Source organism: Ochotona princeps, chromosome 19 (genome assembly GCF_030435755.1).
Source record: "Ochotona princeps isolate mOchPri1 chromosome 19, mOchPri1.hap1, whole genome shotgun sequence".
Classification (NCBI taxonomy): domain Eukaryota; kingdom Metazoa; phylum Chordata; class Mammalia; order Lagomorpha; family Ochotonidae; genus Ochotona; species Ochotona princeps.
In genome coordinates, this window is record NC_080850.1 from 49,976,703 (window position 1) to 49,999,358 (window position 22,656).

The window sequence follows — 22,656 nt, forward strand, 5'->3', positions numbered from 1 at the left end:
TAATTTTGGAGATGTGAATTTCAGAGCAGTTGGAATTTGGTCAAAACCAGTACTGGGATTGGATCAGAAGGAGCTAGAACCCACACCTGTGCCATTGCTGAATCCTGGCTTTCTGCTTGTCTGTAAAAAAGGCACAGCTGACATACAGTCAGCACACAAGCCACCAGGTAGAAACAGCGCTGTGCCCAGAGGCTGCAGAGCTGAGCAATCCCAATGCCCAATGCCTATCCCATCCCAGCCCTGCTTGACAATGACTCTGTGACTCACAGGTCAGTCACGTCAGTCATCCTTGGAGTCAGCTGGCAGGCAGTTCTGACTTTGGCCACGGCTGCATACCCCTAGCAAGTCAGCAGAACTGTGGAGATTCCAGTCATACACTGAGTGTTTGACCAACAGCGAGGACGACTTGACGGCCAATGATTTCTGGTAGAGACTGAGCCCCGTGCAGAGGAGCCCAGCATCACCATTTGCACGGAGGTGGCAAGGCCTGCCAGCCTTCTCATAGTCAGGGGCACTGGCTGTTGGTGCCAAGCTGCTCAGGTGGCTTAGGGAACCTCTGATCCTGCCTGATTGCATCCTCAAAAGCCCAAGCTCAGGTTGCTTGGATGATACGAGTGATGTGAACGTCTGTGACTTCCAGTTTCCTGCCGTCAGCTGAAGGAGCTCCCATCCTTCTCTTTCATCCAGAATTAGTGTGAGTCCCTTCAGTGCACTGCAAGCAGCCTTACTCAGCCTCCGCAACACACACTGCTCTCCTCACTGCTGCGCGGGGCAGACGCCAGCCTGGGAAAGCAAATCCACTGAAGGAAACGAGCAGGTCCAGAGCCGCCTTTCTCAGCTGCAGTGCGTCTTTGGGCTGCTCAGTTTTGCTTGTGAAGGCTACTCCATGCATTGTGGATGTGTTAACACTGTCCTGACCCCTTGCTGCTCTTCAGTGTGACTTCTGACAGTGTTTGCTGAGGGTTAAATCAGCTCTGGCCGAGAAATCCTGGTGCCAGCGCTGGTCCCCTGCAGGGTGTGCTCTGTCCCTCCTGAGCCCCACCCAGAGTACAGCCTGGGCTGTGCTGCGATCCAGGGACCCCCGCTCCCTTTGTCTGAGGAGTCTGGAAAGCACACCTGATGGGCACAGCTGTGTCGCTGAGACCCCTGGGTCAGTGATGCCGGATTTAGTTGTGGCTTAGAACCACTTGGAGATCTTTCAAGGAGTGAGGCGTGGGTGTTGCTACTGTCTCTGAGTGGCCCAGATCATCTAAACGCACAGACACGTCCGGAGACCTCTGCCTTAGACACTTTGAGCTTGTCTGCTGTTGGAAGATTTGAGACTGAGAGACAAGTCCTCCCAGTGGGCAAGTCTCCATAGCAGGGCTAATCATGAAAATTCCTGGGGCGGGGCACTCCTACTGTCTTCACCTAGGCAAAGGGGACAAACACAGGTACATGGTTTTCCAGTTACAGCATTCTGCAGGTGGACTGAGGGGGAAAAATGGGAGATGTAAGGGGTGCCCTGGGAAAAGAGCCCAACGTCACAGCTTCCGTCTGAACTTCCCAAAGGACCGTGCCAGGCTTCTGAGCCTTCTCCTGGAGAACAAGAAGGATCTGGAAGGCGGACACACACCAACCGGAGACAGAGATTCCTGATGGACAGTGCGGATTACGTCAAGCTGAGGTCAGTACACAGCGGCAGGTGCAAGTGCTGGGAAGTCAGCCAAGCCCTGCCCCATGCCCTGTGGACACAGGTTCACCTTGGGAAGTCATGGAAATGCAATTCCATAGCTTTTCTTCCGTCAGCCCTTCCAACGGGCAATCTCCAGCTATCTGGGAGCTGGCTTTTTAACGTTAATACTGCCCTTCTCCATAGTGACATATCTTGAGTCGAAAAACTCAAGTCTGAGCTTAAAAAAAAATCAGAAAAGCAGCCAAACCATAGGGAAACAGCAAGCAATCAAATCTGAATAGGGAAACCACAGAGAGCAAAAAGAAAGTTCTGGTGCTGACACATCTGCCAGCCCAGAGTGGGTCATCTGTGTGCAGGACTCCTTGCTTCTGCGCCAAGGCTCTGCATGCCCACTGCTGCCATTTCTGATGTAGGCATGCAGCAGGAAACAGGAATGGAGAAAACCCTCCTCCTCTGAGGAACAGTGAGAAAGCAAATGACTCCCCCTAAATGTGCTTCGGAGACACTCCACGTGCACATATGTACATCCAGGAGTGCACATGTGTGTAGGGCCCCTCCCTTGTGGGAACCAGGGAGCCAGTCGGGCCACATCCCGCTGCTTTCCCAGGCACATGAGCATGGAGCTGCACTGGAAACGGTGCAGCCGAGACTCAAGCCAGTGCTCAGATATGGGATGTTGACAATGCAAACAACAGCTTAACCTGCGGTGCCACGCAGTTTCCAGGTTCCCCCTATTTCCAAGAGAAATCCATCTCCTAGACTCTGACATAAGACTTTTCAACATTTTCAATTCACATATTTGTGGGCCAGGTTTTCAAATTAGGCATATGAATAAAGCTGTTAGTTTATTCGTGTATTTGTTTGTTTAGCTGTGCAGTTTATAAGCACAGAACACCGCAGTGCGCTGTTTTCCCTCTAGCTTCTGCACGTGGAAACCATGAGCTGGTTGCACTGTAATCTCCTTCTGGTGTACACATTCGAAGTTATAAACGTCCCTCTGAGTACAGCTCTGTTGCATGTCACATTTTCCTGTTTAAATTTTCTTCATGGAATAATGTTGAGCCACAGAAATGCACAAGGGCACTTCGGAAGGTGCCTGCTGTCTGCCCGCCTCCCAGGCCATAGCTCCTCGGCCACCTCCGTGTCACGCCCCCGCCTCCACCCCGTCTCAGTGACTGTCTTTCAGCCCTGGGTGAGCTGGTTCACTTTGCTCCCACAGTGAGGACTGGCAGCAAGCAGGCCGAGCGCCCTGGAACTCCTCCTCCAGCTCGGGCTTTATTCTCACCAGCCTTTTTAACAAGAGTCCGATGCACCTGCTCCTCTTCAGCATGGTGGCGCTGACCTACCTCCTCGCCATGGCCGGCAACGCCTCCATGGTCCTCCTGATCTGGGCCGACGCCCGGCTCCACACGCCCATGTACTTCCTTCTCAGCCAGCTGTCCTTCCTGGACATCTTCTTCACTTCGGTCACCGTGCCCAAGATGATGGTGGGCTTCCTCTTCGGCTGGACGAGCATCTCCTTCGGAGGCTGTGGGGCACAGATGTTCTTCTTCATGTTCCTGGGGGCTGCAGAATGCCTCCTGCTGGCCCTCATGGCCTATGACCGCTACGTGGCCATCTGCAACCCTCTCCGCTACCCAGTGCTCATGCGCCGCCAGGTCTGTGTGCTCATGGTGCTGGCCTCCTGGTTGGGAGGGTCCCTCAACGCCTCCATCCAGACCTCTCTGACCCTGCAGTTTCCCTACTGTGGCTCTCGGAAAATCGCCCATTTCTTCTGCGAAGTGCCCTCGCTGCTGCTGCTGGCCTGTGCAGACACCGAGGCGTACGAGCAGGTGCTCTTCGTGACGGGGGTGGTGGTCCTCCTGGTACCCATCACATTCATCACCACCTCCTACGCCCTCATCCTGGCCGCTGTGCTCCGGATGCACTCTGTGGAGGGGCGTCGGAAGGCCCTGGCCACCTGCTCCTCCCACCTGACGGTTGTCAACCTTTTCTATGGGCCCCTTGTCTACACCTACATGTTGCCTGCACGCTACCACTCGCCGGGCAAGGACAACACAGTGTCTGTCTTCTACACTGTCCTCACCCCCATGCTCAACCCAGTCATCTACAGCCTCAGGAACAGGGAGGTGACGGGGGCAGTGATGAAGGCATTAGGAAAGAGTGGGCCTAGTCAGAAGGCGTAAACCCAGGAACGGGGTGCATGTGCTGGGGGGCACTGGCCTTGTGTGGCAGTGGGACAAACTGCTGCTTGCCAGGTCAATATCCCAGAGGAGCACCAGTGAGTCCTGACTTTCCCACTTTCAAACCAGCTCCTGCTAACGTACCGGGTAAGGCCCCTGCCTCCCACATGGGAGACCCAGGTGGTGTTTCGGGCTCCTGGCTTCAACCATGAACGAGTGGATGGAAGACTTCTCTTTCTGCCCTTCCAATAAAAAAATAACGTAAAACAAAACAGGAGAGAGGGCTGGGAACAACCACTGCAGGCCTCAGTTCAGCCATGTGCACATGTGTGGAGACAGATTAAGTCTGTGTCAGAAATGCCTACATGGGTCCAGTGCAGTAGCCTAGTGGCTAAATCCTCCCCTTGCATGTGCTGGGATCCCAAATGGGTGCTGGTTCATGTCCTGGCTGCTCTACTTCCTATCCAGCTCCCTGCTTGTGGCCTTGGGAAGCAGTAAAGGATGGCCCAAAGCCTTAGGACCCTGCACCCACATGGGAGACCTAGAAGAAGCTCCTGGCTCCTGGCTTTGGATCAGCTCAGCTCCAGCTGCTGCAGCCACTTGGTGAGTGAACCAGCAGATGGAAGGTCTTAATCTCTGTACCTCCTTCTCTCTGTATATCTGTCTTTCAATAAAAATAAATAAATCCTAAAAATCTGGCTTGGTGTGGTAGCCTAGCAGTTAAAGTCATCGCCTTGCAAGTGCTGGGATTCCATATGGGCACGAGTTCTAATCCTGGTGGCCCCACTTCCCGTCCAGCTCCCTGCCTGTGGCCTGGAAAAGCAGTAGCAGATGGCCCAAAGCTTCAGGACCCTGCACCTGCGTTAGAGGCCTGGAAGAAGCTGCTGGTTCCTGGCTTCAGATCAGTGCAGCTCTGGCTGTTGCGCTCACTTGGGGAGTGAATCAATGGACTGAAGATCTTCCTCTCTGTCTCTCCTCCTCTCTATATATCTGACTTTCCAATAAAAATAACATATTTAAAAATAAATGTATAAATCCTAAAAATACCTAGCAGCTCCACTTCCCATCCAGATCCCTGCCTGTGGCCTGGGAAAGCAGGCGAGGACGGCCCAAAGCCTTGGGACCCTGCACCCACGTGGGAGACCTGGAGGAGCTCCTGGCTCCAGGCTCCTGGCTTCCCAGTTCCAGCCATTGCAGTCACTTGGGAGTGAACCATCGGACGGAAGATCTTCCTGTCTCTCCTCCTCTCTGTATATCTGCATTTCCATTAAAAATAAATAAATCTTACAGAAAAAAAGGAAAAAAGTGCCTTCACGCCTGTGCCTGGGAAGCCGAGTACCTCCTACAGAGCAAGGAGCTGACCCACGCGCAGAGAAGCCTCAGCGGCAGCCTGGCCTCCCTGCGCTCGGCAGCCTGCTCCCTCTTCAAACTTGTCCCCCAAATCTGATTCTGCCCCTCCTCTCCTCTCCCCTCAAACTGCAGCTGCGTTCAGCTTCAGCCTCCCTTGAGCAATGCAGTACAGCCCGTCATTTCTGTCCCATGGATATATGACAGCTTTCCTTCTCGTCCCAGGAAAAACTGAAGGACCCCAACGGTCCTTTATCCAGGATCACGGCCAGATCTTCCTCACTCTGTTTTGGCCCCTGGCCCTGCTACTGTTGCTCAGCATTCCTGGGCTCACTGCAGCGTCAGGGTGCTTTAACACAGCACCCCAGGCCTCGGGCTTCCGCCTCACTTTAGGTAGGGACTGTCCCAGTGCCGTCATTCCGAGAAACACGCAGCAGATTACCCTGGCCGAGAGGCATTCCAGCTCCACTCCACCAGGTTCCTCCAGCCTTACTGGCACGGCTATTGTTTATTTTCCTTATTGGAAATATTATGTTCAGGAGAGCTGAGGCTTTGCCATGTAAATGCTGTATTCTCAGTCCTGAGCTGAATGCCTGGCACATGAAGTCAATGAACAAATACTAGTTGAAAAAAGGGATGGCGGGCCCGGCGGCGTGGCCTAGCGGCTGAAGTCCTCGCCTTGGGTGCCCCGGGGTCCCGTATGGGCGCCGGTTCTGGTCCCAGGGGCTCCGCTTCCCGTCCAGCTCCCTGCTTGTGGCCTGGGGGAGCGGTTGGGGACGGCCCGATGCATTGGGGCGCTGCGCCCGCGTGGGGGACCCGGAGGAGGTTCCGGGTTCCCGGCTTCGGATAGGTGTGCGCCGGCCCGTTGTGGCTCGCTTGGGGGGTGGATCGTTGGATGCAGGATCTTCCTCTCTGTCTCTCCTCCTCTGTGTATGTCTGGCTGTGATGAGATGAATGAATCTTTAAAAAAAAAAAAGAAAGAAAGAAAAAAGGGATGGCTTCAAGCAGTATTTTCTAGAGGCCAGTGTGGTGGCACAACACGCTAATTCTGTACCTGTGGCACTGGCCGTGGTGGCATAGCACGCTAATTTTCTACCTACCTATGGTACCGGCCGTGGTGACGCACCATGCTAATTCTCTACCTGTGGCACCAGCCGTGGTGGCACAGCACGATAATTCTCTACCTGAGGCATCAGCATTGCACGTGGGCGTCCGGCTGCTCCACTTCTGCTGCAGCTCCCTGCTAACGCCCTGGGAGAGCAGCAGGTGACCCAAGTGCTTGGGTCCTTGCATACACGTGGGAGACCTGAACGAAACTTCTGACTCCCAGCTTTGGAGCAGCCCATCTCTGGTCCTGCAGCCTTTGGGGAGAGACTCGGTGGATGGAAGGTATCTCTCCCTCTCTCTGTAACTCTTTCAAAGGAAATAAATGCTTTAAAATATATAAAATAATATTTTAAAAAATTTTTTTAAAGATTTATTTTTATTACAAAGTCAGATATACAGAGAGGAGAGACAGAGAGGAAGATCTTCCGTCTGATGATTCACTCCCCAAGTGAGCCGCAATGGCCGGTGCTGCGCCGATCTGATGCCAGGAACCAGGAACCTCTTCCAGGTCTCCCACGCGGGTGCAGGATCCCAAAGCTTTGGGCCATCCTCGACTGCTTTCCCAGGCCACAAGCAGGGAGCTGGATGGGAAGTGGAGCTGCCGGGATTAGAACCGGCGCCCATATGGGATCCCAGGGCGTTCAAGGCAAGGACTTCAACCGCTAGGCTATGCCGCCAGGCCCTATTTTTATTTTTATTATTTTTATTATTTTTCTTAAAGGTTTATTTATTTTTATTGGAAAGGTGGATATACATAGAGGAGGAGAGACAGAAAGGAAGATCTTCCATCCGATGATTCACTCCCCAAGTGAGCGCAACGGCCGGTGCACGCTGATCCAAAGCCAGGAACCTGGAACTTCCTCCAGGTCTCCCACGTGGGTGCAGGAACCCAAGGCTTTGGGCCGTCCTCAACTGCCTTCCCAGGCCACAAGCAGGGAGCTGGATGGGAAGTGGAGCTGCCGGGATTAGAACCGGCGCCCATATGGGATCCTGGTGCGTTCAGGGTGAGGACTTTAGCCGCTAGGCCACGCCACCGGGCCCCAATATTTTTTATTTTTAAAAAAAGATTTATTTATTTTTATTGGAAAGTCAGATTTTACAGAGAGGAGTGACAGAAAGATCTTCCATCCAATAGGTCACTCCCCAAGTGGCCACAATGGCTGCAGCTGAGCTGATCCGAAGCCAGGAACCAGGAGCTTCTTCAGTCTCCCATGTGGGTGTAGGGTCCCAAGGCTTTGGGCCGTCCTTCACTGCTCTCCCAGGCCTCAAGCAGGGATCTGGATGGGAAGTGGAGCAGCTGGGAGACGAACTGGCTTCCATTTAGGATCCCAGCACGTGCAGGTGGGAGGATTTAGCCACTAGGCTCTCACGCTATGCTACAAGAACGTTTTCCATAATCCTACAGTTCTGACTTGACCTCTTCCTGAACATTTATTTCTTGGTAGTGATACCGTATTCCTGATTTTCCTCTTGCTGCTGTCCCACTTCTTCCTACTGAGTAATGCAGGTCTTCTCGACTGGAGCTAGACCATGTCTTCTCAGCCCACACTCTCTCCACGCGTCCCCTTCACTGCCGTGGCTCACTCCACTTCGGACACCATACATACCTCGGGACCAGCCAGACGGCTCCTCTCAAAATCTCGCCTCCTGCCAATCCACTCCAACATGCCCACTGCACGTCTCACTGGCATTTCAAACCCATCGTGTTCAGAATCAAATTCGTGACCTCACCTCTAAACTCGAGCCTCTTCTGGAGCTGGTAACTGAGCCAACGTCCCAAGGAAGCCATATCTAACATCCAATTCCTTTCCTCACATTTCCACTTCCTCCCGATCTCTTGGTTGTTCAATTAAGCCTTTATTTTTATGGTACAATAAGCCCCGTGACAGCCAGGAGTGTATGTTTCTCTGTTCACCAATGTTCCATGGATACCTTGTGGTATCTGAAGCAAAATTAAATAAAAGAATATCAGGAAGAGAAGAAGGAAAGTCAGGTGGGAGTGAAAGGGGGAAAAGACGGGAGGCAGGATGGGGAAGGGATGTCCCGAAACACAGCCTCGACCCTCCAGATGGCCATGCTGCCAGAAAGCAGCTGCCCAAGGAGATGCCAGTCATGTCCAACTGTCTCACGATATCCCGTCAGACTTGAGAGGCCAGCAACACATCGTTAAAGTCCAACCCGCTTCTCTTTTTCTTCAAGCCTATTCTTGGTCAGACTTGAGGATAACATAAAGTGTACTTCCAAACAAACATTTCACCGAGTGGGGAGGGAGCGATATTACAAAGGATATGTGAAGGTCATTATCTCATCTGCACTTCTTTCCATCCGCTCGCCACCTCCCCAACGGCACCCCCAGCTTGTTCCACCAGCGCGACCCTGCACACCCCTTGACTCCTGAGCTCTCACCCAAAGCACGCGGCCACAATTTGCAACCACACCCATGAAGCAGTCGAGCTGGCTTTGAAAACGGAGTCTCCTGTGATGGAGCGAATCGTCCTCTACCATCCCGGTTCACCTTTACACTCCACCCTCCGCTGAGCCGGGGAAGATCCAGACACCCTGCCAGCGCAGTGAGCCCCGCCGCTGGATTTAAGCACAAACGTGTGTCTCGCAGCGGGGTCCTCAGACGTCAAGGTGGGTTCACACCCTGGCTGCCTGTGTCTAGGCTGGCTGACCGGAACAGGAGGCAGAAACCAGGACGTGAGGAGGCAGGGTGACAACGCAGGTGGAGCCTGAGTTCCAGAAGCCGTACAGCACGGCCCTCTGCCACAGTGCACCCGGTCCTCGCTAACATCGCTTCACAGCACAGAAGTGATAGACAGAGAGCGGCCTCCCTTTAACGGCCTGGGGGCCACAGCAGCACCTGGCCCGGCAGGGAAAAACTACTGAAAACGAGGTCAAGCGCATCCGTGTCCTTAGCGGAATGCAACATGGGGACTGTAAGATCAGCAGGTGAGGGAATTCAATTTCCACACGGAAAAAATGGCTGGTCTCAATTGCGACAATTCACTTAAGGAAATACACATTGAAGAATTCCTGGTTTATGTAATTGCTAATGTAGGCCACTAGTTTTTCTTTTAGGAGAAACTGAAAAGAATAGAAAACTTCTTAAACTGAGCCATCAGGGACGTTTAACGAGAGACACGGGGAACCCCGGCCTCTCAGACTGGGCCGACATCTAAGGCAGCAAGAGCTGAACTCCAGCGCTCCTGAAGGGCAGACTTTGGGTACACACGGTGCTTCTGCCTGACAAGAAAATGGGTGTGTGAGGGGGGCACAGAGACGACCCAGGAATGCTGAAAGAAAATACGAACTACCACCCAAACTTTCCCGAGAGCGAAGCATTTACCACCGACCTAGCACAGCTGAGCCCCCCGAGCGTACGCTCCACGCGCTCTCAGCTCAGCTCCGTCACCCCTGCTCGGGGTGTGCGGGTGCAGGGGACACTGAGAGACACCCTGCTGCGCTCTCCTCAGAGCCACATCATTGTGCTGGACCGTCTATAGGGAGGTGCCCCCACAGTTCCTGGTACTAAGAAGCGCCACCATGTCCGCCTATAGGTCTGCCCTGGTGTGCAGGCGGCATTACACCCCACGCCACACAGACCTGGTCAGGGCCGTGCCCAGGCTCACCAGTGGACTGTGTCCAGGCTCACCAATGTCTGCAGGCCGAGCTCCAGCCACGCCATCCTCAGGCCCTCCGTGTGCAGGTAGCATTACATTCCAAGCCACACAGACCTCGGTCAGGGCCGTGCCCAGGCTCACCAGTGGACCGTGCCCACTTGTGGGCAGAGCTCCGGCCATGCTGCCCTCCACGCCCTCCATTTGCACCAGGGTCACCCTTCGCGGCTTCCGGGTCACGTGAGCCTCGAGTCGCAGAGATTTCATTGGCCAAGGCTCCGAGAGAGTGGGAAGAGCAGGAAATTGGGTCCAATGGGAGCTGCTCAGCCATCCACGAGGCCCCGCCCCTGGCGTGCGCGTGCTCAGTGGCCGCGCCGACTAGGCCCTGCCCTGGCCGCGCAGTGTGGAGGATCCCGTGGGGACGGAGGCCGGGGCTTGGCGTGCGGCCTGCGAGCCCAGAGAGGATCCACCGCAGCCATGTGTCCCGCCGCCTTCGCGAGCCGCCTGCTGCTGGCCTGCGGCCTGGCCCTCGGGCCCCTGCTGACCGGTGAGAGGCCGCACGGCTCTGCTGGTCTCGTCCCTGCCCCGCCTGGCCGACACCCCCTTGCCCTTGTCCCTGCCCCGCCTGGCCAACACCCCCCTGCCCAGTCCGACAGTCCTCCTGCCCCGCCTGACCGGCATCGCCCTGCCTGCCCTTGTCCCTGCCCTGCTGGTGGACCTTCCCCTTGTTCTCTCTGGCCAACATCCCCCTGCCCTGCCTGCCCTTGTCCCCGCCCCGCCTGGCCGACACCCCCTGTCGGTTCCCCCACAGTTCCCTGCTGGTCTGTGTTCCCACTCGCCCCCCATTCCCCCTTGTGTTCCCCCAGAAAGCTGCCTCCCTTCCCCACAGCTCTCCCCTCAGCCTCCCCTCCCTGGCTGGGCCCTGTCCCCCTGGCCTGTACTGAGAGTCCTGCTGTCACCTCGCTGGCCGCTCGGCCCAGGCCAGCCGCCGAGCTGTCTGGGTGCCTGTCCTTCATGGACGCCGTCTGCCTGCCATGTGGACTCCTGGGAGGGCAGTTTCTGTCTGCTTTGCTCAGAGGTGACCACGCTGGAAGAAGCAAGGAGGGAAAGAAGCAATGCCCAGTCTGCCGAGAGCGGTCCTGGACCCCCCTCACTTCAAGGCCTCTGCCTCAGTACCGGGGACTTTGCTCCCACCCACCTGATTTGCCCTGTTGCCCTGGTCTGAGTTTGCTTTGTGGTAATCCTTGTTAAATCTGCCTGAATTTTTTTAAACAAACCTTTGTTTGTTTGTTTTTAATTTTATTCTATTTGTAAGGCAGAAGCCCAGAGAGCAAGCTGGTTTATTCTCTGATAGCTGGGGCTGAGGCAGGTCAAGGTTGGGAGCGCTGAATGCCGTCTGCTGTGTGCAAGGAGCTCAGCCAGCAGACTGCCACCTGCTACCTGTGAGGGTGCTCCTTAGCAGGAAACTGGGGCGCAGCCAGGGCCCAAACCCAGGCAGTCTGCTCCCAGTACAGACTTCCCAAAGTAGTGCAGAAAACACCTATCTCCCCCCATCCCAAATCCACATTTTCCAAAAGCATAAGTAAATTTTAGAGCTGATCTTTCTGTTTTTAAAAATTTATTTATGCTTGCTTTGACTGTATAGCCCTTCAAATATCACATGCCAGTGGAAGGTGTACAGTGGGATCTCCCAGCCCCCAGCATCCCGTCTCACTGTCTAACTCCTCCGGCTGAAGGTGGGAGTGTGGGAGCGGATGGTTCTGCATTTACAGGATGTAGGGCAGCAATGATATGGGTCAAGCTGAAAATGCTGAAAGGCTTTTCCTCCTCTTAGCTGAACAAGCATACTTGAGAATGTCCTTCAGGCCTGGACTTTTGCTGTTCCTTGGAGTTCCATGTCAGGAAACAGCAGCACTAAGAGAGCTCACTCCCCAGCCCGTCTCCTCTCCCACTGTGGTCATCCGTGTGGACAGCAATCCCGAGGCCCATTCTCCCACTGCTACTGTCTCTAACACCTGCTTGGTTAGCCTTCAGTCGGCCTGACCAACGAGTTCCACATTCTTGGCACCTGCACGTGACAGGAAGAGAATATACAGGCTCCTGTTATGTGCGTTCTTTTGGTGTCACATGAAGAGGAAGCAGAACCAGAAGAGAGTTAAGGGAGGCCCGGGCAGAGTGGGAAAGTAGACATCAAGGCCACCTTCAGATCCATACTGTGCCTCTACTGCTTTTCTTCTCTTTGGTCTTCACCTCTCCGTGAGCCTCCACTTCCCCATTCTTAGCTCCCTCTCTCTGCTGGGCACCAGGGTGTCTTCCCCTGGAGCAGCCTCACCTAGACAGGGTGGAGGCAGCAGTCAGAAGGCCTCAGCTCACCACAGCGTTTCGTAGTCCCAGAGACAGAATGCGGAAAGAACTCAGGGCACTTCTTGCCACACAGGTCCCCTTGAGTATCCATTCATGCCACATCCTGTGACATTTGCATGCAAAAACGAATTGTTCTATCCAAGTGTATGGAAATTCGGCAGGTGTGAGTGTGAGCCCCCCAGTACCTCCTGTCCTGTTTGTTTCCTGTAGCATTTATCACCTGACAGATTGTCATTGCTTTATGATTGAATCTGTCTCATCCATCAGAGTAAGCTCTGTAGGACAGGGATTTTTTTTTTTTTTTGGCAGCAATACGCTTGATGAATCAGATGAATTAAAAAATGTCCCACAAATACGAGGGTGGGAGTAGGGAAGGATGAGTGGGTAGGTCTAGTTTCTAAGTTGTTCTGTGAAGATGGGATGTTTGTCAATGGCTTCCTGTCTTGTTTTCTTGACAGTTGCCTGGGAGATTCAGATGAGTGACCTAGAGGAGAAGGAAGTTGATGAATTCAGATCCAGCGGTTTTAAATGCCCAACATGCATCACAGTGCAGGGAAGAAAATGTCATACAGAATTCAAGTGGTGTGCAGCAGATCAGATAAACTGTGTTGAGTTCCTGGGCATCGTCAACACAGGTACATTTTCTGGGATGCACTGTTCTGAATGCACTGAGTGTGGAGTTGTGGGCCGTGGATTACAAGAGCGGAGTTGAAGGGGAATCGCTTTGTGTCCAGATCTCTTGGAAAAGAGAACACAGCAGATCCCGACTTTCAGAATATGTCCAGTTACTTTCTCATATGAATTTCCTCGTACGTACTGATGAACTCCACAGCTTGGAGGGAGTAAGCTCAGTGTAACAGCTAGCCTTCATCTTCTACACACTTTGGTTCGTTTTGTTTCTTTTTAAGATGTAGAAAAGCTGTGTTTTTCTGCCTCTGCGATTTTTCATTTCCAAAGTAAAATCTTTAGAGAGAGGGAATGATTGAATGTAAGCTTTCTTTAATGGGATCATGGAGTATAATATACTTCACTATGCTTATATAAGAAAACTCAGCACAAAATCCCAGATTAACTGAAGATCTAAACGAGAGTGATTGAGAGCTGGGAGCAGCAGACAGCTTGAAGTGCAATGGGAGAAGTTCCTTCAAGGCCACTTTCCCTTCTCCCTTCTCCTGGCTCTGGGGAGCTCAGCCATCTTCAATTTCTGCAGTTTGTATAACAGCAATCCCTTGCTTGAAACAACAGAGGAAGTGAGGTGAGAGCAGCAGCAACAGAGTCCCTGTGGTGTGGAGGAGGTGAGGTGAGAGCAGGAGGAAGTGTCCCTGTGGTGGGGAGGAGGGAGGTGAGAGCAGCAGGGTCCCTGTGGTGTGGAGGAGGTGAGGTGAGAGCAGGAGGAAGTGTCCCTGTGCTGAGGTGTGGAGGAGGGAGGTGAGAGCAGCAGGGTCCCTGTGGTGGGAGGACTGGTGAGAGTAGACTTGGAGCCAGGCCTTCTCTGGCAGTTGCTGTTTCTTATAAAGGTAACTCAGGCCCAGAACGATGTTAGATTGATGCACGTATGTGAAGCCCTGACGCACTAGCTCCTGAGTGTGCACGGCGCCAGGGTACTGCTCACAGAGCAGCGGCACTTGGCAATGCCTATGCCGTAAAATGTCTGTGAAAGCAAGGGCCAGCTTGCATGCTACTGGCTATATCTGGAAACACGTTTCCCATGGAAGTTTAGGAGACATGCCAGCATGACCGACACCGGCTCTGAAGGGGTGTGTGGGTTTGGAGGGCACCACTGCAACTCCTGTTCTGCTTGCGCTCGCACGGGAGTGTGGCCTCATGCACACTTTAATCTGTACCAGTCCGTGTGGGTGAAAGGCAGGGCAGAAGCAGGCAGGAAGGGAGTGAGTATCTCATTTGTGATTTTTTTGCAGGTATTAACAACATGACTATTGAAATGAAGAAGTGTGTACGAGCAGAGCGATGTGAAGAAGTGATAACTTCTTATGTGGGTTTTCCAGTTATCAATGGGACTAGTAATTGCAAAGTGGCTGTCAGAAATGGGGCCAGTGTCGGACTCACAACTCCTGTCTTCCTTGTTCTCTTGCTAGGGAAGCTGTTTCATTGAGCCCCCACAGGAGCAACTCACCTCCAGTTATAAATTAAATTTAATTGCTTGCTTACACTGTAGATGGTTGATTTCTGTTGACTTGTCCATCATGTGTTTGCTGTGCATTCATTAACTCACCCAGCAAGGGTTAGCTGTGTGCAGGGTTAGTTGTGTGCCCAGCCTCACCCGAGTCAGTGGCCGCTGGGCCCTACCTGGTGTGTGCCCAGCCTCCTGATCGGTGGTCGCTGGGCCCTACCTGGTGTGTGCCCAGCCTCCTGATCGGTGGTCGCTGGGCCCTTGTCTTCAGAGCTGAGGGAACTTGCAGGCGAGCTGCTTGGAGAGCCACAGCAGGACAGGAAGGAGACCTGCAGAAAGCTGCTGACGTAGCCAAGGGTCGGGGTTTTGGACACAAGGAAGCTTTATGGAAAGCTTCAGGTGATCTTGAGAAGCCCTACACTGCGTGGCAGCAGAAGTCGTGGGACACGAGATGGAAAAGAAGGCCGAGGCCAAGGGGCAGTTGCCGGAGTCCAGCTCCAGCCGAGAGTTCGGAGCTCGGGAAGGGTGCGTGGAGTCGGTGATAAAGAAAGACACAGACACTGACACTTGGTGCGTTCTCACAACAGCCCAAGAAAAAGCTGTCCTTTTTATTTACTCAAAACCTCACAAGCTTCTGCACAAGCAACTAATTGTTCTATTTTTTTACCTCAAGACTAAGGGGGCATGTACAGACATTCGGTCACTCTGTCCACACTTCAAGGCTAAGCAGGTGTCCCCAGAGATAATTCTTTAAAACACTGTATTCATATTCTTCAAAGCAAGCCATTATTCATTCTTCAACAGTAGCCATGGAGCGGCAGCCAGGACTCCAAGGCCAAGGCACATGCAATTACCTGCTAATCAGTAGTACATTCCTACCACATTTCTATTTCTACAACTTGCCCATTATTCAATGGGAAAATAGTTTACAAGGGAAAAAATATAAATCTAAAAACAAAAATTACAAATATTAAATCCCTCTACAACTATAGACCCTGCAACCCCATAAATAAAACAATAATTAAAAAACATTTTTCTTTAATAAAAGCATCCTTAATTCCTCTAGCTAAAAATTATAAAAGCGGCTAAAACAGCTACATTTTCTATGCTCCAAAAAATTGCAAAAACAGGCTAGCCTATAAAATAACAATAACTATACTTATTGCCATAGCAATTTCAGCTCTCACTCCCATCACTTGCATTCCCGTGGGTCCACTGGGTGCTACCTGACTGGCCAGGCCCTGGAAAGGAGGCAGATCCGCCTCACTTGTGACCTCCTGTCTTCCTGCTGCCTCCTGGCCTTGAACCAGTCATTATTTTAGAGCAGGGCACTCATGCAGTGCTCCCAACAGGCAGTAGCTGAGGGGATGGCGGGGATGGTCGTGCAGAGAGGGGCCTGGCTGGCCGTGTGTCTGTGAGCGGGGGAGCTGCATGAAGGCCGGCCCTGTGCAGGAGGCGGTCCCCTCGGCTGGGTGGTCCAGAAGTTGTGTTCCCCCCTTGCTTACAACTCCTGACCATTCCTGAGAGTCATCAGAGCCTTGACTTAGATCCTCACCCCTGGGCTGTGAAACCAGCTGGTCCTACCACATCTACCCCCTTCATTTTGGCCTTTAATTCTCCACTCTAAGGCTAGGTTAATTCTCAGCTACTTAAAAAAAAAAAAGATTGATTTGTTTGAGAGGCAGAGTTACAGAGCGAGAAGGAAATGCAGACATTCTGGGGTTCACTCCCCACATGGCTGCGACCATCAGCACTAGGCCAGGCTGAAGCCAGGGTGATGACCTACAGAGCACACACAGAGATGGCACATATGGGCAATAGGGCACACACAGACCACCCAGGCAGCACACACACAGTATCCATGAGTGACACGGTTTGCATGGACAGCCTGCACAAGGCACACATGATAGACAGGAGAACCAGGGAGCACTCACGCCAGAGATGACACACACAGTGCACACGGTGACAGACACAGCACACAGTGGAGTGACATCAAACCACGTCCCAGCCCACGTCCTCCCTCCACTCCAGGACCTGCTCTCCACAGCTGGTGACAGCAGAGGACAACGCCAAGGAGCAGCAGCCACGAGACGTCCTGTTTGCACAGCAGGACAGGACCTGGGCCGGCCCTGGGTCCATCCTGTATCTCGGCCTCTCCCAGGCTCAGCCCCGGCCTCATGGCCCCTCACCTGCTGGATCTGGCCTGAGACAGTCCTGGGGGAGGTGGATCCCGTGGCAGGGGAGCAGGTGTGAGGTACCTTATATATCCCGCAGCCACACCAACAGAAAGGGCAGCTGCCTCCTGGGTAGGGGCCTCTGGCTTCCAGGCTGAGCCCTGCTGCCCTGCCCTCGGGCAGCACAAGGCAGATTAACCCTTTGGAAGCTGAGTGTCCTCTGGCACCTGAGTGCTGTATGGATTTCTTGGTCAAGGATGGCTCTGGCCCAAGGGCCAGGGAGTGACAGGCTGACAGTGTCCACTGTGGGCTTATAACCAGGATGCCAGTCTCACGTGAAAGCCTTTCACAATAAGAACCCTAGAGTAGCCCCAGAGCAGGAGAGAGACATGGGAGGGACGCTGGGGACACCGCCTGGGCAGGCTCAGGGCCCAGAACAGCCTGGGCATTAGGCCTACGACCCCTAGAGCCAGTGTCATTGCCTCACTGCGTTTCAGGGGAATCCTGTCTGAGGAGTCCTTTAAGGGCCACTGTGGGACTGGCAACCCCGAGAGACCACAGTTAAAGGTCCATCAGGGTCAGACAAACATTCCTAATAACCAAATAACCAGGGAGGTCTGGATCTACCGCCAGACTGTCCCCTCCTGTCCCAGTTCCCAGAACCCTGCTGCCTGGGCCCCAGCTCCTGGACTGCAGCAGGGACATTGGGCAACTGAGTTCTGTACCGGGGCCACCCACTCTGTTCCACACTGCCTGTCCACACTGCCTGCAGCTCCCGGGGTGGGGCGACGTCAGAGGTACCACTCAGCAGCAGGGATACCGACAGTCATACACCCCTGGACCTGGGCACTCTGGGCGTGAGGATGGTCACCCCCTCCACCTGCAGCACAGGGAGAGACCCCCAGCTCTTCACTGTGAAGCCTCTGACTCCTGTCCCAGCTCCAAGGATGTGCATGGGGGTACTGAGCCCACCTTGTCCTCCGTCATGGAGGGAATTACAGACCAGCAGATCCTGAGGGACAGGTAGCTGAGGTAGAGAGCAGGATTGGGCTCCCAGCACTGTGTCCAGGCTGTGTTCTTTTGCTATGGGATGGAGCAAGCCTGCCACTGCTTCAACATGTCCACTTTGTCCCTTCAGAGATGGTCTCACTACTGCAGGAACAAAATGAGCTGCCACAGGGCAGAACTGTGAAGGTCTCAACTGCTATTTCTGTGAGTGAGGGCTTAGGAAATAAAGCCTGTTTCTCTCCCTGGTTCTCACATGCCATGTGCCGTGGACCGAAGTCCCCCGAGCTGTCCCGGGGCAGATCCCCAAGGGGGCCTCCTTCCAGCCGAGTCTCCCATCAGAATGACTCCTCTGAGGTCTCAGTCCAAGTTCCAGTCTGTTTCCTGGAACTGAAGCACAGTCATTGGGATTGGGAAGAGGCTGTGCGTGGAGCCGGCGTGAAGCCATCACAGGGCCTGTGCAGACCACCTCGCGGGCTGAACACGGTCACAGGGGACGGAGGAGCAGGCAACAGCGTCCACGGCCTTTCCCCTCCAAGCAGGCCCGTGTTCTAGGCAGCAAGTTCTAGCCTGGGCATGGCAGCACCAGAGCTGTGCAGACACGTCTCCCCAGGAGAATAACAACAAAAGCAAAATCCCACCAAAGGGAGATGTCAGCAGTCTTACAGAGAGCCCACGGCAAATGAGGAAGGATTCAGAAAGTTCCCTGGGAGCCCTAAGAACAGCATGTGGGGCAGCATCTGAACTGTCACCTACTTGTAACACTTGAAGTTTCACATGAGGGACGCTCAATACCAGCTGGACACACCCAGAGTTCAGGCTCCCCTGCCCTGGTCCCAGCTGAGGGCTTTGGTGTCTGGCTGGCAGGGGCTTCAGCTGGCATTCTCCTCCCTACAGCTGCCTGCTGCACAGGCTGACCCCAGTCTGGGCTCCCTTGCTCCAGGCACCTGCCACCTCTAGTGATAACACTGCTGAACGTGAACATCTTAAACAAACCAAACTCACCAGAATAAACACACGTTGACATGTGCCTTTTAAGAAGAAATACTTTGAACACAAATAGATTCAAAGCAAAAGAAAAAAATAAATTAGAAAAATATACTTCATGCCAGAATCACCATAATTAAGGCAGAACATGATGACACTGCTGAAGATATTCAGGCACAGTGTATAGTTTTAAATCTATCAGTTCTTCAGGAAGATGTAACAGTTACGGTCAGACACTCCCCTCAAAGACACACACAGCCCAGGCAGGCAAAGGGAAGGGAGAAAGCAACAGCTCAGCAGCCAGAGACCCTGAGGCCCCATTTCCAGTCCCAGCAGGTCCTGACTGAAGGGCAACCAGGAAGCCAAGGCCTGACCCCCAGCACCCAGCCCTGCAGCAGCACCAGCTGAACTCCTGCTGCCCAGGTGTGGGGGGACACAGGGAGAGCCTGGGCCACAACACCAAAGGTAAAAGGACTCAGGACTCCAGGAGTGTGTGGACGGTGATGGATCCTGACCCGCTGCGATGGTAGAGCCCACGTGTCTGCTTGTCTGGCTATGGTAGCCAGATGTTTGGTCTAATAGTGACAGTCTCCTAGATGAGTTAACCCTCTGTGGTGAGATTAGCCTCCCAGAATTATCTGGACACCTGACCAGAGAGAGGAGACCTCCCTCAGAGGGGACAATCTCTTGCAGGTGCTTTGGGATGTGAGCTGTGGAGCAGCTCCCAGGGCAGGGTCCAGCCTGCTGCCCTCTGGGGAGTCTGGGAGCCGAGGACTTGAGCTTCCTCCTCCCTCCACACATTCAGGGACGTCAGGGTGTCATGGAGGATGAGAACTGAGGGAGAAGCTCAATGTGGCAGGAAGCAGCAGGGAGCCAGGCCTGGGGAAACACACAGAGAGTGTGAGGGGAGAACGGGCTGTGCATGAGAACCTGAGCAACTGTGTCCATGCCTGGAGCTGGACGCAGGGGGACGTCAGAGTGACCCTGAGCTGGACGCAGGGGGACATCAGAGTGACTCTGAGCTGGACTCATGGGAGGTGAGAGTGACCCTGAGCTGGACTCATGGGAGGTGAGAGTGACCCTGAGCTGGACTCATGGGAGGTGAGAGGTGACCCTGAGCTGGACGCAGGGGGACGTCAGAGTGACCCTGAGCTGGACGCAGGGGGAGGTCAGAGTGACCCTGAGCTGGACTCATGGGAGGTCAGAGTGACCCTGAGCTGGACTCATGGAAGGTCAGAGTGACCCTGAGCTGGACTCAGGGAAGGTGAGAGGTGACCATGAGCTGCACTCACAGGAGGTCAGAGGTAGCCTTGAGTTGGACTTACAGGGAGGTCAGGGAATGACCTGAGGTGTACTCATGGACACTCGAGAAGAGCCCCAGCTGGAGTGTCCCACACAGGTGGAACACGGCCCTCTTTGTCTGCTGTTGATGGTGACAAAGCTGTGACATGGTGGGAACCAGAGCAGGAAAGCCATTGCACACAGCACTGGGGTGAGGATGCATACAGTACCTGCATGATGGTGCCTGTTAGAGAGAACCTTTGCCAGGAAAGGCCACCTGTACCCCATGAGTGGCATGGTGATGCCAAAGAACCCAGACTTTGGTCCCTGACCTGGGGATTGAGATGGTTTGCCTAGTGTTGATTTGTCCCAGTGGAGACATTTCTGCTTGGAATTTATGCTTCTTCCTGGGATGTTGAGCTACGTGTGGGAGACCGCTACCCCAGGAAAAAGGCCATCTTCCGGTTGAGAGCTGTGCAACATTGTGGGAACCCATGCATGCTGTCGCTTTTTGTGTCTGTGTCACAATGAACCAGCTTGCATCTGCTTTCTGGCAGATTGCCCTGTGGCAGGTGGCATCTCGGTGAGGTGGGGACAGTGATAGTGCCCACGGAGACAGAGGAAGCAGGAGCAGCCAGGGGGACCAAGCTTGCTGGTGGGCATCAGTTGACCCCCAGGAACCACATCCATCCTTTCCATGGTTGGTGCCCCTGACCACTCCACCTTCCACTGGGCCCCACCACTTGAAATCCAGCCCTTGGGTCCCCACCCTGGGGACCACAATCCCAGCCAGGAGCCCCCATGGGACAAACCACATCCAACACACTGCAGGCACGTCGGAGATCCCTGCTGCACTGAGACAGGCTCAGAGTGTTCCCCAGGACTTCCTGGCGGCCTGCTGAGCCATCACCCCAGGCCTCACTGTGGTTACATGGGTCACAGGACAGCACAGCCCTGACGGCCATTCAGGAGTGAAGGCCCTCAGAGCAGATGGCACAGGTCTGACGGGGAGGTGGCAGGTGTGTGGACGCTGGTAGGGTGCTGTGGGGTCCCTAGCAAGCTCAGAGGGCAAGGACCACAGGGAGCTTGGGGTTGTGGTGACAGTGTCCATTCCCATGCCTATGTGCCCCTTTACCATGGGAAGATTCTCAGTACCCTCTGGGGCCTGGCTGTGTCCTGGGGGACCTCCCTGACACACCCTTTGCAATGTAGTGGGTCCTTTGGGGAAGCCTGGGGCAGGTGGGACAGTGTTCTGGGGAGTCCTGGGGCAAGTGGGACAGTGTCCTGGGGAGGCCTGGGGCAAGTGGGACAGTGCCCTGGGGAGGCCTGGGGCAGGTGGGACAGAGTCCTGGGGAGGCCTGGGGCAGGTGGACAGTGTCCTGGGGAGACCTGGGGCAGGTGGGACAGTGTCCTGGGGACGCCTGGGGCAGGTGGGACAGTGATCTGGGGGGAGACCTGGGGCAGGTGGGACAGAGTCCTGGGGAGACCTGGGGCAGGTGGGACAGTGTCCTGGGGAGGCCTGGGGCAGGTGGACAGTGTCCTGGGGAGGCCCTGCCCTCTGTCTCTCCAGCAGGGATAGGAAGTGCCCTGTGCTCTCTCCCTTCCATGGGCAGCTGTGAGCATAGACTCCCACACTGAGAGACTCCCACTCTGGCTGGGCTGTGCCTGGTGGCCCCTGGGCTCTCCCCTCAGGCTGCAGGTGAGCTCTGAGGAAGACACTAATCAAATGGCACTATGGCCTCCGTCCCCTCCTGATGGCTTAGACCCAGTCTCTGGCCTCAGGTGGGCGGTTTAAGCAAAGCGGATGATTTGACTTTGGACTCACAGTAAATGAAGGATTCAGAAAGACCCACTGCGCCCCGTAAGAACCTTGTGTGTGGGTGCAGCTTTTGAGGTGTTACTCACTTGTCCCACCCCAACTTCCATGTAAAGGAAACTCAATTCCAGCTGGACACAGTCCAGAGCTCAGGGCTCCCCTGCACTGGTCCCAGCTGAGGGCTTTGGTGTCTGGCTGGCAGGGGCTTCAGCTGGCATTCTCCTCCCCACAGCTGCCTGCTGGGCAGGCTGACCCCAGTCTGGACTCCCTTCCTCCAGGCACCTGCCACCTCCGGTGATAACCCTGCTGAACGTGAACAGCTTAAACAAACCAAGCTCACTAAGTAAACACAACCAGACATGTGCCTTCCCAAGGAGAAACACACTTGTAGATTTAAAGTAAAAAAAAAAACACAAAGAAAAATGTGTTTCATACCCAAGGTCGGTGTGAGTAATGCAGAATGGCTACACTAAGTCCAGTTGAAAGGAACTTATACCAAGAAAATTGGTGAAAATCCATAGGCACAACTTATAGTCACAAAATGTCAATGCACCGGGGAGATATAACTATTCTAGTCAAACACGCACCGTAAAGACACAGACACACACACAGAGACACAGACACACAGAGAGACATAAAGACATACACAGACACACACACACAGAGACACACACACAGACATACACACACACACACACACAGACACACAGACATACACAGACACACACAGACACACACACAGACATACACAGACACACACACACAGACATACACAGACACACAGACATACACAGACACACATGGACACAGACAGACACACACAGAGACAGACAGACAGACACACGCACGCACGGACACACACACAGACATACACAGACACACAGACATACACAGACACACACGGATACAGACAGACACACACAGAGACAGACAGACACACGCACGCACGGACACACACACAGACAT

The 22,656-nt window shown here is 54.0% G+C and overlaps 1 protein-coding gene across 1 annotated transcript; it reads left to right on the top strand.

The window, feature by feature from the left end:
- The first annotated feature begins 1,637 nt into the window (after window positions 1-1,637).
- LOC101522958 (olfactory receptor 2Z1-like) lies at window positions 1,638-3,861 on the top strand. Its single transcript, XM_012927323.3, has 2 exons — window positions 1,638-1,666; window positions 2,895-3,861. Exons 1-2 carry the CDS (start codon window positions 1,638-1,640, stop codon window positions 3,859-3,861), a joined length of 996 nt encoding a protein of 331 aa, XP_012782777.3.
- Window positions 3,862-22,656: the final 18,795 nt, after the last annotated feature.